This window comes from Catharus ustulatus, chromosome 3 (genome assembly GCF_009819885.2).
Source record: "Catharus ustulatus isolate bCatUst1 chromosome 3, bCatUst1.pri.v2, whole genome shotgun sequence".
NCBI lineage: Eukaryota > Metazoa > Chordata > Aves > Passeriformes > Turdidae > Catharus > Catharus ustulatus.
The window spans coordinates 94,381,589-94,398,997 of record NC_046223.1 but is presented as its reverse complement, the minus strand read 5'-3'; the positions used below and the strand labels follow the sequence as shown (position 1 = coordinate 94,398,997).

The following is a 17,409-nucleotide window of genomic DNA, read 5'->3' as shown; positions in this document are numbered from 1 at the left end:
CTGGTAGTGCAGCCCGGTAGAGGCAGGGGCTCCCTCCTGCTGGCCCCGCGGCTCGGGGGGAGACAGGGGCTCCCGTTCCCGCATGCCGCTGCCGTGGGTGCCAGTGGGCTCCATCCCCACCTCCCACCACCACCGCAGGTGCCGGCGGGCTCCATGTCCCCTGCCACCGTGGCACAGCGCCAGGCCAGGGCGAGCAAGCCCAGCGGCGGCAGCAGCCAGCCCCGAGCGGCCCCACTGAGCGGCAGCGCCGAGCTGGGCCACCTGGCCCCATTGGCAGCCCTGAACCCTCACAGCCCGAGCCGAGCCAGTAAACCCCACCCTGCCACGATTCTGTTACTATTTGGCAACTTTGTTGCACGCAGGTCCTCCCTGCGAACAACAGAGTGGCTTATAATTGGGTGCGGCTTGTGTATGGACAAAGAACTAAATATTTGCCAACACCCGGCGATCCGGCTTATAGTCAGTGCAGCTTGTAATCGTGAAATTACTGTATTCTTTTCTTACCCAGGAGAAGTAAATTTCAACTTTTCTATCTGTATTTCAGCTAAAAATCTCAAAACTGAAAGTGGATGTGAACAGACCCAAGGATAGCATAGAAAAATGGAAAATGGGATTTGGGTGTCTTTCCTCTAGCACAGACGCACATGTGATTTTAGGCATTGCTTTATGCCCCTGCAGCAGACATCAGTAAAAATAATCTGAATATCTGTTCACAGAACTCACACTGGTATCAAAATTGTATTTGTCTAAATCCATGGCTGTATAACACAGCAACCTCACTATGGGGAATCTCAGCAAAAATGTCTCCATGTAACTTTTTCCTCATAGTTGGAATTTTGTAATGGTTTCTCTGCCTGGCAATTGCCGGTGGTTTCTTCTAGAGGATCCACTTCCCTTAGAGGCTTCCTGCAAATTTGTAATTTACATGCTTCAGAGGTTGATGCTGTCAGCAAAAAAACAATTATATGGTGCTTGTTTACACTTTGAGTAATTCTAACTCCTTCTGGAGTTAATAATATACTGAGTAAAGCATAACATTAAATGCATACATCTACATTTTTTCTATGTCAAACCCAGTTACTACCAGGCTACCCTACAGAAAATTCCTAAATGTGGGTCACAAGTCCAGCAGAGGCCCAGAACACTCACCAGCTGGCAGAACAGGTACCCTATTTTGGAAGAGCTGAACATTGTGTAAATGCATGCTGTACCAAGCATGGGCATGGTGATGATCCCTGTGTAATGCAGATGTGGCTCCTGGAGGAATGCAGTACATAGACAGCTGAGTAGGAAAAGAGCATTTGTTCACACCTATCCATGATGGCAGTATTGAATCAAGATAAATCTATCCCTGGTTTTGAGGTCTTTGATATCAGCATGCACCTGAGTACAAGAGTTGGTTCAGGAACACAGACCACAGAAGAGAATGCACGTAACTGTAGTATCTTTGTCCCCTCTGCAGTCTCAAATGTTGCCAAGGACAGCAGTAGGCTTGATGGCAAGGAACGGGAGGGACAGGTCCCTAATTTAAGGGTCAGGGATGATTGAGTGGTCAAGCAAAGCATCCTGATACTTTCTGGATTTGCTGAATATGGCTACATCCAGATTTTACTGTTGTTCCCCTTCTACCCATTTCTGTTTGACAGAAAGACTTTCTCTCTTGTTCTCTTTTTATTTTGCTTTCAGCACAGCCTTTCATAATGCCATTACAAAGCTCCTTTGGAATCTGCAGGTAATCATATCAAGGAGATTGTTGTTATCTCTAACTTGAATAGGTGTGCTGTAAAACTCTAGAGCGGAAAAGAAAATAAGTTCATTTTACACATGGCTTGTTAAGCCGCACCCATGAGTATTCAAGAATCAAGCATGGGGCCCAGGTGCTACTGAAGTAATCTGGGGTTGGGCAAAGGCTCATTTTAACTTGCTCTGGCATGACACCTTCCCACTGTGCTCTGCAGACACACTTCCTTGTGCTGTAGATGACGTAAGTTCAAAGTCTTCTCAAAATGTACAGTAATTTCACGATTATAAGCCGCACCATTTTGACTAAAATTTTGGTTCGAACCCAAAGTGCGGCGTATAATCAGGTGCAGCTTATATATGGACAAAGAACAAAAAGTTGCTGTTTTAGTTTGGAGGACAGGTGTCTGCTGAGAAAGGCAGGAGCTTCTCTTTGAAATGGAGAATGTAAAACCCCTCCCTCCAAATTATTATAATTTTGAAATCAAGGGGCTTTCAGGCAAAAATATGGGAATTAGGAATAACATTTATTTACTAGGGAAATTAAAATAGAAATACAGTACTACAAAGAAACAAACTCCAAATCCTGACAAAGTCAGAGTACAACCTGACACCCCGTCAGGCAGGGTGTTGGTAGCAGTCCCTTTAAATGGTGGGTGCATCCTCCTGCAGTGACAGATGTGATTCAGTTGGAGCAGTGCTCCTGCAGAAGGTGCAGTTTCCCTCTAAAGGTCCAGTGGTGATGTGGAGAAATCCTGTTTTACTCTGGAGTCCAGTGGAGAAAGGGGCTACCTTAGTGTCCCAAAAACTCTGTTTTTATCTTGATAAGAAATGTTGGGCTCTTCCCCCTGGCTGGAGCAACTTCCAATGGGATGCAGTGATTTTATCAGTCGCACAAGTGGGACTCAATGGCCATTAGCAGAAAATGACTCTCTGGAGGAAGGATGGGTTGTGAAAATATAAAGAACAATGCCCTGCCTGGTTTCAATGGATGGCCCATTAGCAGAATATCTGCCGCAGAGATAAGGATCACTGCCCCCACCCTCAACAGATGGTGATAGAATAATACCTTTTATCAGGTGCGGCTTATATATGGAAAAAGAATGAAAAGTTGCTGGCACCTGGAAGTGCGGCTTATACTCAGTGCGGCTTATAATCGTGAAATTACTGTACCTACCTGCAATCCTCAAACTACTAAGCAGCTTGGGGAACGATGCCTGACTGCAGCATCCTCTCAGAGGGGAGCACTAAATATCACCAAAGAATTAAACACAGAAGGGTAGGAGGATTCTCCACATGCTGCTTATTGTGCTCCTAAACTGAAGCACAACAGCACTGTAATAAAAATAATTGGAGTCCACATGAATACTTTGAACAAGTCATGCATCACTTAAGTCTTGCTTCAAACCTTCCGTGACTGCTGTGGTTCAGTGCAGGTTAATCAAGCTTGTAGTAACCTCCCACGTATTTCCCTGAGCTCTTTGCCTCTCAGCTGGACCACTGGCACAGGAAAGTATGAAAAAAACAACCCCTAATTCTGATTTACACCCACTGTAGTGCTGTGAAGACAGTTTAAATGGAGAGCTGGTTTGCAGTACGCTGTTATTTGGATTGTTTAGGCTTTATTGATTTAACTATTTCAACATGGTCAAAGGGCTGATTTATCAAGGCATGAAATAAGGAAGATCAAGGTTTCAAAGACAAATGAAGCATGCCCTTAGTACAAATTTCATTGTAAAATATTTAACTTAGCTCATTTGTTTTAATACTTCAAAATACCTCATCTTTTGATAGAAATTTGTATTAGTGTATGTTTCTTCTATTTGGTATCCATCGCCTTCTAGGAGTCTTTCTAAGACTCTCACTTTTTGTGCACTATTACAAGCTAAAACGACTAATAACCTAAACTTAGGTTTAAAGAATCTTTTTATTTTCTACTTCTAAGAATAGGGGTGGGAAAATCTTTAATCAAGCAAACAAAAGCCTGAGAAATCATCTTCATCAGGTGGTGGCTCAGGGCTGATGATGAGGGAGGAGGCAATTTCCTAAGAGCAGATGGTCCAACTTCATAGAAAAGCAGATGCAAGTCAGATGGTATGAGCCTACAAGGCAAGCTGTAAAACCATACAGTGATATGTAGTTGCAGGGGGGCCAGGACCAGGCTCTCCTCAGAGGACCATAGTGAAAGTAGAAGAGACAACAGGCACAGACTGAAGCACAAGAAATTCCAGCAGGTATCTGCACTGTAACATAGCCTGGAAGGAGCTGCTGGAAATGTGCATATATATCCTTCTCTCTGCCCTGCACTCCAGGGTGGCTTGCAGACATGCTTCCAGTTAGGTGCTCAGAGGTTAGCCATGCCTTACAGATAAATTGCATTCTGATATTATTTGTTGCCACTGACTCCAGAAGTAGTCCCATGTTAAAAACGAGCGTCTGGTGCTTAGAGGTTTGAAGTTGCTGCACCAAGGTCTGTCCTTCAGGTCCTTCTCACTTTCCGGGCTGTGGCTGAGGATGGCTGTGGGACCCATCGCCTCCCTCCAGCCAGCCCCACCTGCGGGCAGCAAAAGTAACATCAGGCTAATTCCATGCCCAGAGTCCCGACCTGCTGAAAGGGAGCCCGGGGCACGCCAAGGAGTTGCCTATGACTCAGATTTTTCCCCAGCAGCAAATAAAGCAGCCTTCCCTGGAAGCAAGATTGGGGTTTGATGCCATTTCCGAATTTCGGGCTCTGAGTGCAGCCTCCTGAGAACTCTGCACCAGCAGCGTTCAGGCGCCCTGGTGTCCAAGTCCCACACACCTCCGGAACGCGAACCTTCCTCTCTTGGACCTCTAAGGTGGGGCCAGCACCAGCAGGTCCCACTGACCCCAGCGACCCGCTCAGAAATCCGCTGGGGGAGCAGCTTGTTAAACCAGGCACGGCTGTACATCGTGGGCATTGGCTCCATGGGGACTGCGGAGCTGCGTGAGGGAAGGCCGGGGCAGCCCCAGCCGGTTCCAACCGGATCCAACAGGATCCAACCGGATCCAGCCGCCCGCCGCAGGGCAGGGCTGCGCCATGGCCGGGGCGGGAGTGGGAATGCGTTTAACGAGGTCAGGGGAAGATAGCGAAAAAGGTGCCTTGCGAACTCATGAGGAGGGAGAAGGCAGAGGAGTCGGGAACGAAGTAGGGAGGTTGAGTCTGGGAAGAAGGGGAGCGGGAGGAAGGTGCTCAAGTTTTTGTTTTTCTTTCTCACCAACCAACTGTATTAATTGCTAATAAATTTTCCCCAGATCAGGTCTGTTTTGCCTATGGTGGCAATTGGCAAGTGATACTAAGCATAGGAATATCTGTCTCTTTTTTTTTTTTTTTTTTTTTTTTTTTTTTTTTTTTTTGGTTAATGTTGCTATAGTCAGGTGTGAAGTGCCACAAGAAACATGCAGGACACTTGGAAAAACTTCTATGAATAGCTGATGCTTATTTTAGCAGATGCACTTAACCAAATAGTAGAATTCCACTGGAATTACAGTAATTTAAGAATTATAAGCTGCACTGAGTATAAGCTGCACTTCCAGGCGTCGGCAACTTTTCATTCTTTGTCCATATATAAGATGCACCTGATTATAAGCCACAAGTTACAATACAGAGTGTGGTAAAAGGTATCTATTCTATCACCATCTGTTGAGGGTGGGGGCAGTGATCCTTATCTCAATGGCAGATATTCTGCTAATGGGCCATCCATTGAAACCAGGCAGGGCATTGTTCTTTATTTTTTCACAACCCATCCTTCCTCCAGCCATTTTCTGCTAATGCCCCACTGAGTCTCATTGTGTGACTGATAAAATTACTGCATCCCACTGGAAGTTGCTCCAGCCAGGGGGAAGAGCCCAACATTTCTTACCAAGATAAAAACAGAGGTTTTGGGAAACTAAGGTAGCCTTTTTTCTCCACTGGACTCCAGAGGGAAGCTGGATTTCTCCACATCAAAACATCCGCAAGCACAAGATCCCATACAGTCATCAGATCCCATAACTTGTACTAAAGCAAATATCCTGTGCTCGCTAGTAAATCAGTGAGAATTATCCCTGTGTTTTCAATGGAAATGAACTTGTCATTCCATTGGCAGAGTGTTTTAAACCATAAATGGTTGTCTAGGATAACAACCCTTACCTCCACTAAGCATGATTTATTTGGCTATCAGAACGATGCTCAGGCTGATTGGTACATTAATAGGTCTTACCCAGAGCAAGAGTTGAAGAAAACCCCTAGTCCTTCTCAGAGAACGCATTAAAACTGCCTAACACCAAAGTGCTTTGTGACACGTAAGAGTGAAACAAATCTTGAGGTTATTATGTTTTAACTAATTTTTACCTAGGAATTACTGGGCTGGCAACATTGAGAGACATAGGAGAAACAGCAACAAACATCCGTATATTTTACTTGTTTATTACTCTCTTGAAAGCTGGTAACAGAACTGAAGAGCCCTTACATGTTGTAAAACCATTACTGAAGTCAACTAACACCCTAAATATGTACTGCTGGAGTGCTTACCAGGACTCAAGGTTGCTCAGTAAAATAAGATATTCCATGAAAGGCTTAGATTTAAGCTGATTTCATCCCTAGTTTGCTCACAAAATGGAAGATCACAATAATTGTCTTTAAACCTGCTGCTCTTTACAGGTTAGAATTGACAAACCTGCATGGGAATATCAAATTAAGATAATCAGACAGAGTTAACCCACAGTACTGTGTTACACCATGCAGCCCTGCCATCACAGCATAAGCAAACACGGCTGCAGATTTTGTATGGAGACGTCTACACAACGTATAAACACTTTTAGGTGTTTTCATTTCAAAACAAACCAAGAAGATAAATAAAAAATCTTAAAAGCAATTTACTGAAATACCAGGAAATGAACCATCACTTGGGCCAGACCTGGAGCCTTTGGGTATGTTTATATTAGTGGTCTGGAACAGGAGGCTGTTTTAAAAAGGTGCTCCAAGAGTGCACCAAATGCTGTTTAAGTGTCTTTCAGTCTACACAACCACTCTTGAGCTATGCTGAAGTTAACCCTGTCCCAAACACATACAGTGTTGATGACAAGGCTTCAGTGCTAACTGTTCTTCTACTCACATTCATTGCTGCTGTACCACTCTATTTACTAATAGAAATAACCATCAGCTGTTAGGCTTATCACCAAGTACTGGCAGAGGCACTTCCTACATCAGCTGCATCTTTGCTTGTGGAACTCTTGAACAGCATTACACCACAACTTTCCTCATTTTGTGGAGAAAAAGTTCACTTAGCAAAGGAATTATGATCAGCAACTACATTGTTTTCCAAACTTTTCTATTAAGCTAATCTGAGATTAAACCAAGGACTGAACTGTAATTGCAATTGACATTACATTAGCTGATAAATTACTGTAGGTCAATATAAACTTTATATACTTCTAAATGAGGGGAAAGTGTTTGTAGCACTGAAAACTTCAATCATGCTGAAGCTGGGAGTCTGGCAAGCTCTCAAGTGGGCAACTTGTTCATCAAATACCAGATGAATGTACTTACTATATCCCAGTGTCAAGCAGCATCTAATTTCTCAACCAATAGCTAACACATAACTAAGGAATAAACCAGGACTGCAAGAGATTGAGCAGAAGTCTTTTCTTGTGAGCTACATCATCAATGTAGAACTATAAATAACAAGTATGAAATACCAAGGTAATAGCCTGCAGAGCAGCTTTTCAAAACCTAAGTGCCATTTGTTGAAGTACTTAAAACGATTTTAAATTCCTTTGTCTAGCTGTCTAAGGAAATAGACATAAACAATAGACATTGTCAGAGTTAAAGAAGAGGAAAACAATTTGAGTTTGGCTGGTACTAGATAGGAGCTATATCAGGTTTGTGTGATGGTTTACTACCTCTCCTTCACATCTCCATTCTCTTGTTTATAAACACAAACAAAATATGACTTTCCATGAGGCATGTGGGTTAACAAAAACCTTCTTCATGTCAAATATAAAGATTGTATCCTCCAAGAAAAGGAAAAATTATGTTTGCAAGCCCCAGCTTTCATTCACGAGACAACAGGACTACAATGTGACTACATAAAAGGTTTATTTGATTGGTACAGGTCCTCTAGATAGAGCACTTAAACAAAAACATCATTTGGCAGTCAGTTTATTTCCTAGTTCTGTAATAAAAGTGCAGCTTAGTTATAAAGGCACAGTGTTGACATTTAGACAAGTCACTGATGTCCAGAAGAACTGTCAAGGGAATGAACTCACTCCTACTTCCTTTACAAACTACTTGTTTCATTTTGCAACAGTGATACTAAAGAAGAATAAAGGTTACATTGGATGCAATTATCATATAAAATTCTGATCTGGATCTAGAAAAAAGTCCTCAGAAACAGTACGACATACTGAAGCTATCAGTCAGCAACTCACATTTCTCTTTTCTGCTGTTCCACAAAGTCTCTGGGAAGACAGTGTGCTTGCTGCCTTTCACTTGCTTAAAATTACCAGAAAAACTCTCGAGATGAATGAAGAAGAAAATAGGCTAGTATTGAAGTGTTTTAAAAAATACCTGGCTACTGTATTTTGTGTGAGAGCATGACCTCCTGCCCATTGAAACACCTCTTGAATACCCCTTGGATGTGTGCAATCTGGCATTTCTCTTACAGCCTGTGGCCAGGCAAACTAATTTGCTTTTACATCATAATACATGCGGAGAACTCTCCTGACAGTCTCTACATATTTATCATCAGGAACAGGTTTCCTCTGGCTTCCTGGCTGAAGAAATTTCTTGATTGCAGGAATGCTGCTTATCCTTGCTTTAAATGCCTAAAAGGCAAACAATAAGTACATTGTATTTAAAGAACAGAAAGTAACACAAGAAAAAACACTATTTTACTGATTTGTGTAACATCCTTTAACAAGCTGTATGCAGAGACAAGACAGGAAATACAGTTTTAACTGTGGATGAATTTTACTCCCACTCACTTCAACCCTTTTATTTTCCACAGTAACAAATGAGCCTTCTGTCTTGTATTGACATGTGATGAAGTGTTAACAGTTATCTGGGTTTCTAATATGTACATTACTCAGATCAGTTCTTGTGATCCAGAAAATATCTTCCCCTTAATCACAGAACTGGTAAGAGTCCAAAAAAGGGAGCATGCATTTCTTCAGATGTGTACAGTGGTTACTCCAGAAATAACAGTTTCTCTAGATGAAACATTTTACAAGGCTCTTCCCAAAGCAGGAAAAGCAAGACTACAATGAAAAAACAACAAATGTTTTGTGGAATTATTTACAGGTAACAGACTTTGAAATACCATTCATCACATTTACAGCCATATGAGAATCTTGTTAGTGCAAGGTACCTGTAACTGAGGAAAGCCTGAGAGCACATCTGACTTCTTCTCTTCTACCATTAAAATGGCTTCAAGAAGATGAACATCTGCCCAGCTAAAATTGTTGCCAACAAGGAAGTCCTGGCCATGGTCTTTCAAAACCTAGAAATGTCATAGATGAAAACACTCAGGTGTGGACAGTTACTTGAGGTTCATGTTTTCAAAATGCACAGGCACACCTTTTTCGACAATACTATCGTCTCCTTTTCATCCTTCTCTCCCATGCAGCTAACAGGGAACAGGGGATGTGTCAGCAGTCACTGATGATTTTACAGCAGAAATCTAGAATCCCAGGGTTTTCCTTACCAATCCTTTCTTCCTATAGCTCAAGGTAACCCTGTGTACTAGACTATAGGGTCTAATTTATCTGGAATTTTTCTATATGTTTTTACAGCTTCAGTGGAAAACAGAGAGTATAAAAGAGAAGTGATCTGCCTAAAGAATTAGGACTAAGATGCAACAATTGGAATATAGGGCAGAATGTACCCTGGCAACCACCAACAGGAGGCCTCACAAAGTGAAAAACTGTCTTCTCTTTAGTTTTTAAAATGGAGAGGAGGGAGCTATTCCTGCTAGATCATCCTATCCATGGATATTAATTTCTATTGACAGTACCTCTTGGGTCCTATCTCTCAAATTATCAGTTAGAAAAACACCAAGATTCCAGTATGGCTAGAAGTGTCAGCAGTGATAGCTGTATATTACTGTGTTTACAAAAACCCAATGAGATGCATTTGAAATGTTAAACAAAGAAGACAATTAGCACTGCTTTTGCAATGCAAATTACTGTGGTGGTTGACCCTGGCTGGGCACCAGAAGCCCATCAAAGCTGCTCTATCACTCCCTTCCTCACCTAGACATGGGGAAGAAAATACATTGAGAGTCTCTTATGAGGTGGGCTGGGTCAACCCATCTGATACTCTTCTGACCCCCCTCCAGCCAACAGACATTATGGATGTCCTGGTGTAAAGTACTGCACTGACACTTCTTCTGGTTGTGATGATATACCCAGCTTCCATTGTTATCCCTCCAGAATCTGGGAAGAAAATGATCCTGCTCCATACCTTTTCATACACTGGGAAATACCTGCTTGTCGCCTTTTGAACTATAAAAGCACGTTGTTTCTCTTTATCCTCCGCTGATAGGAAAGGGAACATCAAAATGAAGCCCATAAGGTCATTAGTTCCTTCAACATACATATCAATCCTTAAAACCAAAGCAAACAAAAGCCTTAAATAGAAGGTTTCACAAGCAGAATTACCTTATATTTGTTTTAGGATAGTAAACATTGAATTTCCCATCCCCCTGTCCTGGTGTCTTACCCCACCCTGCTCCTTTTCAGGCTGCAGTGTGATCTGAGAAATGCTTTTTTAAGCAATCTCAGACACACCCCCTCATGGAAATAATTTCTGCAATTAAAAAAAACATGTCACAGTGGGAGACTTACTTGTGTTTGCAGTGATTTTGACTGTTTACTTGCTTCATTGTGCAGCAATTAAACAGGATTGCACAGAAGTTAAGTCTGTAACTTTGGTGTTACAGATAACGTCACAATCATCAAAGAAACACTCTGCACCACAAGAAGTCATTCCCAACTGAGTTAATTGTCTGGATGTATCCCACCTTCAGAATTTCATCCAAAGTCCAAGTACAGCCAAATAAATAATGGGGTTGGAAGTCTAAGGCATACCAGATTCTTCATCCAGCTAAATTATCAGTACAGAAGTTCTTTGGATTGTCCCTTTTCCAGAGCTATGAGAGCAGGTTTTGTACTGCAGATGGACATTTAAAATACTACATACTGACACAGCTCAGTCATACTTTTTTTATTTCAAAGACACAACATCAAGATGTAATTTCACATGGATGTTATTTCACATGAAACCAATAGTTTTTAACAGCTTTTAGCTGTTCTTTCCCCAGCTCCCAAAGATCTAAACCACACACTTTTTACAGTGCAGTAGGACTCATGCAACCACAGATAATGTCAATGAAAGGTCGTATTTTGCAACCCAAAAGTTAGAAACTAACCACTCCTTTTCTAGTTACAAAAGTAGTTCAGCATCTACATGCCAGTCACATCTCAAATACCTCTGTCAGGCTGTATTAATTTCTCAGTAAGACAAAATAAACCCATGACTCAAATATTTTTATGTGAAAAGTAACTGAGTTAGAATTAATCAGCTGGCTTTCATCTAACTGTGGCCTCTCAGCCTCACTGCAAGTTGTGTATCACTGAGGCCCACAGGTGATTGTGCACAGGTGTGTGTGCAACTATGCCATTAATTCTAGATGCATCTGAGCTACTATACTAAATTAAAGAAGAGTAATACTGTTACATACAAGGCTCTTTCCTTCAAGTCCTTCCCATAGAGGTTGTACTTTGCTGCAATGTAGCTGAGGATGGCTCTGGTCTGCACCATCTTCATCCCATCAATCTCCACCATAGGCACTTGCTGAAACAGCAGGGATCCACCTAAAAGGAAAGACACATATTATTTGACCAATCTAATAACTCCAGACTTCTCTGTCTTCAGAAGAACATTGCTTTTATGGTGACCTTGCTGTGGGTAGTCATTGTATTAAACTGGAGTTCTTCCCTGCACAGAATAAATTATAGTGGTGCAGGCAAATTAAACTGAAAAACTGAAAGTTATTGTGAGTTACCATCCTTCCTTAAAAAAAATCACTGAAGTTGCAGTCAGGACTGCGTACAGCAGTTTTTAAAATGAAATTGAAATGCAATGGAGACAATCACACTAAACATCTCAACTATGTAAAAACCGTCTAGTTTCAAAACAATGTAAACCAAAATCTGTTCCATTATTCAAACACTATTTGAAGCAAACTTTAGATTTACAGATTTCTCTCTTATGACCAATCTTTAAGCTATATCAGGATGTAAAATGAAATTTTGAGATACATATTTTCTGGTTACTGAAGCCCATGGTTAAGTTTGTGGGACCAAGCGAGATCGTAGACAAATGGAGAACAGAAGAATTCAGAGGCCTGGCAAATCCTCCACATTGGAAAGATAATTAGTTTGCAATTTCATCTGTCCACGTGTGGAAAAAACAGTCTCCGCAGCTGCTTACAGCTCTCAGCTTTACTCTTCTGTGTGGAAAGGAAGACACACAGTCTTCAAAGACTTCACACATCTTCTCCAAGTCTGGTTACACTTTTCTTGAGGTTTCACATGGACTTACCTTGCAGGAGCTTCTCATACTGGTCTCGAGTTTCCAAAAACTCTTCTTCAAACTGACAAAAGAAAGTGAGGAAGAATAGGAAGTAAGAATCTTTTCACATTTCTAGAAGACATAAACTTTTAAAGCACCATAAAAGCAAAAGAATATACATCACAGTCCTTTCCATTTCAAATATGGCTCTAAGGGAGAACACACCAAGGACAGAAGTGCTGGCAGTATCTCCTGGACTGTCACACTTGATAAATGCTGCTAAGTGCAACCCTAACAGAAGAACAGGCAATAAGAACTGGAGTAAGGATGGTTTGTTTGGTATTAAACAGGCACTAATGTTAAACAATCAACAGTACAGTCTAGGCTGTCCTTAAGATGCTTTCTGGAATGTGGAAAAAATCTGCTGTGTGATATTTTGATTTGGGAGCTAGACAGGAAGAAATTCTTTGGAAGTTAAAACAAAGCTTTTACAAAATAATGTACAAGTAGCAAGCCCTGCAAGGAAGTTTAGTACAGATGCATGTTTCATACACCTGAAGATTAATTATTCACAAGATGAGAAACAAAAAGTTACAGCATTGCTGGTGATCAGATGGATGTAGTTGCATTCAAAATGGCTGAGGATGGCCAGTCCAACCAGTGTTATGGAGGAGGAATTGAATTCAAGATTAAGACAGCAAAGTTAGACATCTACACATATGTGTTTGCATGTACCATACGCGTCTGTGATCAGTGCAGGACATGGAGACTAGAAAATGGTAGATGCTACCAATCCCTAAATGCCTTGCTCAGTCAGCCTCTCTCATAACATCTGTGCCACTCATGTTAGTAATTAACTTTTGCTATCCAAGAGAAACCCCAGAAGATTAGGCATATTAACATACTGCCAATGTTCAACCATAGCAAGTGTAATCACAGTCTAAAATTCAGAACCCAAGTTTCTGCTGATGAGAAGCTAAGAAAAGAATATTCCAAGGAAAAAAATGTAGTAATTGGTATGCTCATCAACAGCTTTTTTTTTTAACTTAAAAAAAGAAGAGAGAGGGACTTAAAACATAGGAACAAAGTTCTGTCTTCTGCAAGACCTTAAAAAAAAGACTAGTAGGTCTTTTAAAAAGCTTGTATTCCTTGGCTCAGTACACAAGTAACTGTACTGTAACAGTTTATTGTGTAAAAGAGGACACTCAGAGCAAATACTAGTCCTTTGTGTCCTCAAACTGTACTACGACTTTACCACCAAAATGGACAGCAAATGAATAAGTAAATTACAATCAGAAAAAATTAAGGTGGTATCTATCTTCCTTCTCTGTTTTTCCTCCTGTGCAGAGATTTCTAATTTCCCTACACGTGTGGGTCAATGTGCTCACTTCACCCTGCTAAGTTTCATCTAAGTGATGCAAGACAACACATTTTATATTAAGCTTATTATGGTGGATGCAGCCAGTCGAGTGAAAAATAAAACAAAAATCTCTGTGTGAGCATTCAAATGAAAACTGAAAGACTAGAGAAAGTAAACTGTTTTTTTACTGGGCACAGGTAACACTTACTATGCAAGGAACACATCTACCAGCTCAGCAGCTCTGGGTCAGTAATCAAGTGCTTAATTAAGGATAGCACATTCTTGTGTTAAGCAAGTGTCACTGTTTACAGTGTCACTGCTCAGAAAACATGTAACTTGAAGCCATGCTTTCGGGTGCCTGAAATAAAAGTATTTAATTACACTGAATAGCCAACGTTCATTTACTATTGCATCTTGGGATGCCTTTTCTTTTTTGACTAATAACATGTGATCTGCCTCAAGGACAAGCTTACCAATGTGCAGCTAGAAGTTAAAAACTCTAAAACAAACCTCGACCCCAGCTGCAGCCAACAACCAACGAATCGATTCCATCTTGCCTCTTCCATCAAAGTAGTAAAGTTTTGGTTTTGCAGACATTTCTTCAAACTTTCTGTTACCTAAAAGAATTCTAAGAAATAGTAAGTTAATAATTATACAAAAATCCAATGGCAGTGGGAATGGTTCACAACTTACACAACAAAAATTTAAGTTAATTTTTGACAAAATATTTTAGCAAAGTTTCAGTCTAAACTGATTTGATTTTATTGCTGCACAGCCAAGACAAACTATTTCATAGACTTTTCATCCCCCTGAAATTCAGGAAAAATAAGCATCAAGTTGCTAAATAGGAGATAACAGAAAAAAAAATTTAAAAATCACCACGAAGAAAATCCTTAAAACTTTAGAAAATACAAGTTTTATCACTGAAGTTACTCATCACTAAAAGCTAAGTCTTGATCAAAGAGAAGAGGTAGTAAACTGAGTTTCCAAAACTGGCAGACCTTGTATCAAGGAATACCAAAAGTATCTAAACATTAATTCTCCACGTTTAGGTGAAGCTGGGAATGTACTTTTAAGCCTCTCACTTTTTTTTCTAGCTGTGGTGATCCAGCAATCAGTAGAAACTTTAAAAGTATCACAATATGTGATCCAGGAGCAGTAGAAACTTTAGAAGAATGGCCTGTTTCTCCTGTAATAATCCAGATTAAAATACAGTGTTTCAGAGTGTAGCACTGCTTATCCTTGTACAGGCTGCATTTCTTTCTATTAATAAACCCTGTTGCTATGCAAAACTTTATAGACTTTTCAGATGATCAAATGCTTTGCAAGCCGCATTTTAGTTCTTTAATGACTTCATAAATGAGGCTATTAATTGTTATTTTTTGAATAGACTAGTGTTTAGCCTCAGCAGGAACTAGATTCCACTGTAGAGCCATAAGCCAGGAGAGCAATCAAATTTAATCATACTGGCATTTCACATGCAGAACTCCCTAACATCAAATCCTTGCTTCAACTGAGAGCTGTTTTCCCTCTGTAAGGTCATTTATGGTCACTTCAATCCACAATTCAAGCAATTCTGGAAAAGAGGTCTTGGCATGTGAACAATAACCTCCAGTTTCCAATGTTCCAAGAGCTCCTTCATAAGCAGAGGGAAAAAAAGACCTTGAGCATGCACAAAGTGATGTGCTTGCTAGCCAACAGGCATGAAAAAAGAACACAAAACATTAGATGCATCAGGCCATGGGAATTAAAACCAGCCAGGCTATTCCACCCCCGCCTGCTCAGGGGCCTCTGATTGCTCTTAGCTCAGTCACAGGGAACTAAAACACTGCCAAGCACTATCTCTACCGCTGATAAATATAGCAGTGAATTAGAAACACACCAAAAGACTGAAGAAAAGTATCACTGTGAACTACACAAAAGAACAGAATGAAACAGGGGCTATTTGTAATATAGCTACATTCAGAGAAAGAAGGAAAAAAAGCCAAAGGTGAGTTTTAACTTGTAGTTTAAAAAACTAAGGAATCAGAAGAGTCACTTTTCCTCTTTGCAGGCCAGTGGACAGGTCACAGGACATAAGCAAGTCACTGATGCTCAACACACCTGAGTGCAGCAGAGGCAAAAGGAAGGGAAAGGCATGGCGGGTGCTCGCTTTGTAAATCCCGGGGGATCGACAAGCTTTGGAATGAGCTGTAGCATTCTAGGTTCCTAGGACTGAGCCTGCTATGCCTTACTGGAAGAAAGCCCAACTTGTGAACTAAAATCTGACGGAAAGAGCATTCTGGTGATGGGCACAGACCTTCTCCCTTCTCCGCCCTAAGTGGCAATTTGCAGCCAGGAGCTGCAATTGCTGGTGGGGTGCTGTCCATTCCCCTCAGCCTGACACCTCAACAGGAATTGGGACTTTGTGAAAAATTTGCTCCCTTGCTGTGATTTATGAAGTCTATCTGGGCTAAAAGGGGGAATGAGGGAACATAAATATCAGGGCAAGAAGCAATCGCTCCCACGCGTCTTCCTAAGACGACGGACCAGAAGAACATCGGTGAAGAGGGACAGGGCACCAGCTGTGCTTCACACGTCCCGCAAATCCAGGGCTCTAGGAGGACCCGATATTCCCTGCCTGCATCCAGCAAGTCCCACTGGAACAGCGGTTCCGCTGTGCACCCCCAGCACCAACCCCGGGGCACGTCCCGTGCCCGGCGTGGGGCAGGCAGCAGCCCCCGGGCCATCAGCTCCCAGCCCTCCCGGGACCGGCTCTCGGCACACACGAGATGGCGAGCGGGCTGTGACACGGGGAGCCCGCGACCGAGCCACGGGCACTGTTCGGCGGGGGAACGGGAAGAAGGAAATCCCACACTACTCACGCACACGGCGGGCTAAGCGGCGATGCCGAGCGAGCACACGATGCCCCAGGGCCCAGCGCTCCCGCCGGCCCCGCCCGCAGCCGCCACCGGCGCAGGCTCGCGCGGGCCACGGGGCGGTGACGGGCGGAGCAGCCGCCAATGGGAAGCCGTAGATTTGCAAGTTTCGCAAAGCCTTCTGGAAAGACATCCCCCCACGAAGAATTTCGCTACAATTTTCGGACTGGGTTAAGAAGCGATTTCTCCCGGAGGGTTTTGTCGCTGCGCAGTGCTGATTCCGTGCGCTGTATCGGTGGGTTCTTAGCCACTGCCGCCTACCATGAGGTGAAAAGCATCGGCAGTGCTGAGCTATAAATAGCTGCCTGCGCCCCTACTTTGTCTGGATGTGAGGGCGATCTGGCTGCGACATCTGTCACCCCATTGATCGCCAGGGTTGATTCGGCTGATCTGGCTGGCTAGGCGGGTGTCCCCTTCCTCCCTCAACGCTCCATGTGCGTCCCTCCCGAAGCTGCGCGCTCGGTCGAAGAGGACGACCTCCCCGATAGAGACGGTACCGTTCATCGGTCAAGGGTATACGGTAGCTGCGCTCCCCTGCTAGAACCTCCAAACAAGCTCAAGGTCCATTTGTAGGAGAACGTAGGGTAGTCAAGCTTCCAAGACTGCAGACACATCCAAGTGAGGCGCTGCATGGGGCAGTTTGCCATTGTTTTGTGTATGTGCGCGCAAAATCCTTTTATTTCACTTTATTAGTACTCCAATTTGCCGCTCACGTAAGAATCTGTGAGCTCCTCACGTGACACAAGCCACCCCCCCAACAGGTAAAACTGGAATCATTGCACATGTAAATTTTTTTTTTTCACCAATTCTTCATGTGT

General features: G+C 42.4%; 1 protein-coding gene across 8 annotated transcripts; it reads right to left on the bottom strand.

Moving 5' to 3' along the window:
* Positions 1–7,820: 7,820 nt before the first annotated feature.
* Positions 7,821–16,633, bottom strand: LOC116993969 (glutathione S-transferase 3). Of its 8 annotated transcripts, none has more exons than XM_033055287.2 (7): positions 16,538–16,633; positions 14,184–14,301; positions 12,344–12,395; positions 11,481–11,613; positions 10,202–10,343; positions 9,108–9,239; positions 7,821–8,565 (listed from the first exon to the last, which is right to left on the bottom strand). In XM_033055287.2, exons 2-7 carry the CDS (start codon positions 14,268–14,270, stop codon positions 8,422–8,424), a joined length of 690 nt encoding a protein of 229 aa, XP_032911178.1. In that variant the 5' UTR covers positions 14,271–14,301; positions 16,538–16,633; the 3' UTR covers positions 7,821–8,421. The 8 variants fall into 8 exon arrangements, with proteins under 8 accessions (XP_032911178.1, XP_032911176.1, XP_032911180.1 ...); XM_033055285.2 differs by having other exon boundaries at positions 14,147–14,301; positions 16,542–16,630; XM_033055289.2 differs by having other exon boundaries at positions 16,542–16,630.
* Positions 16,634–17,409: the final 776 nt, after the last annotated feature.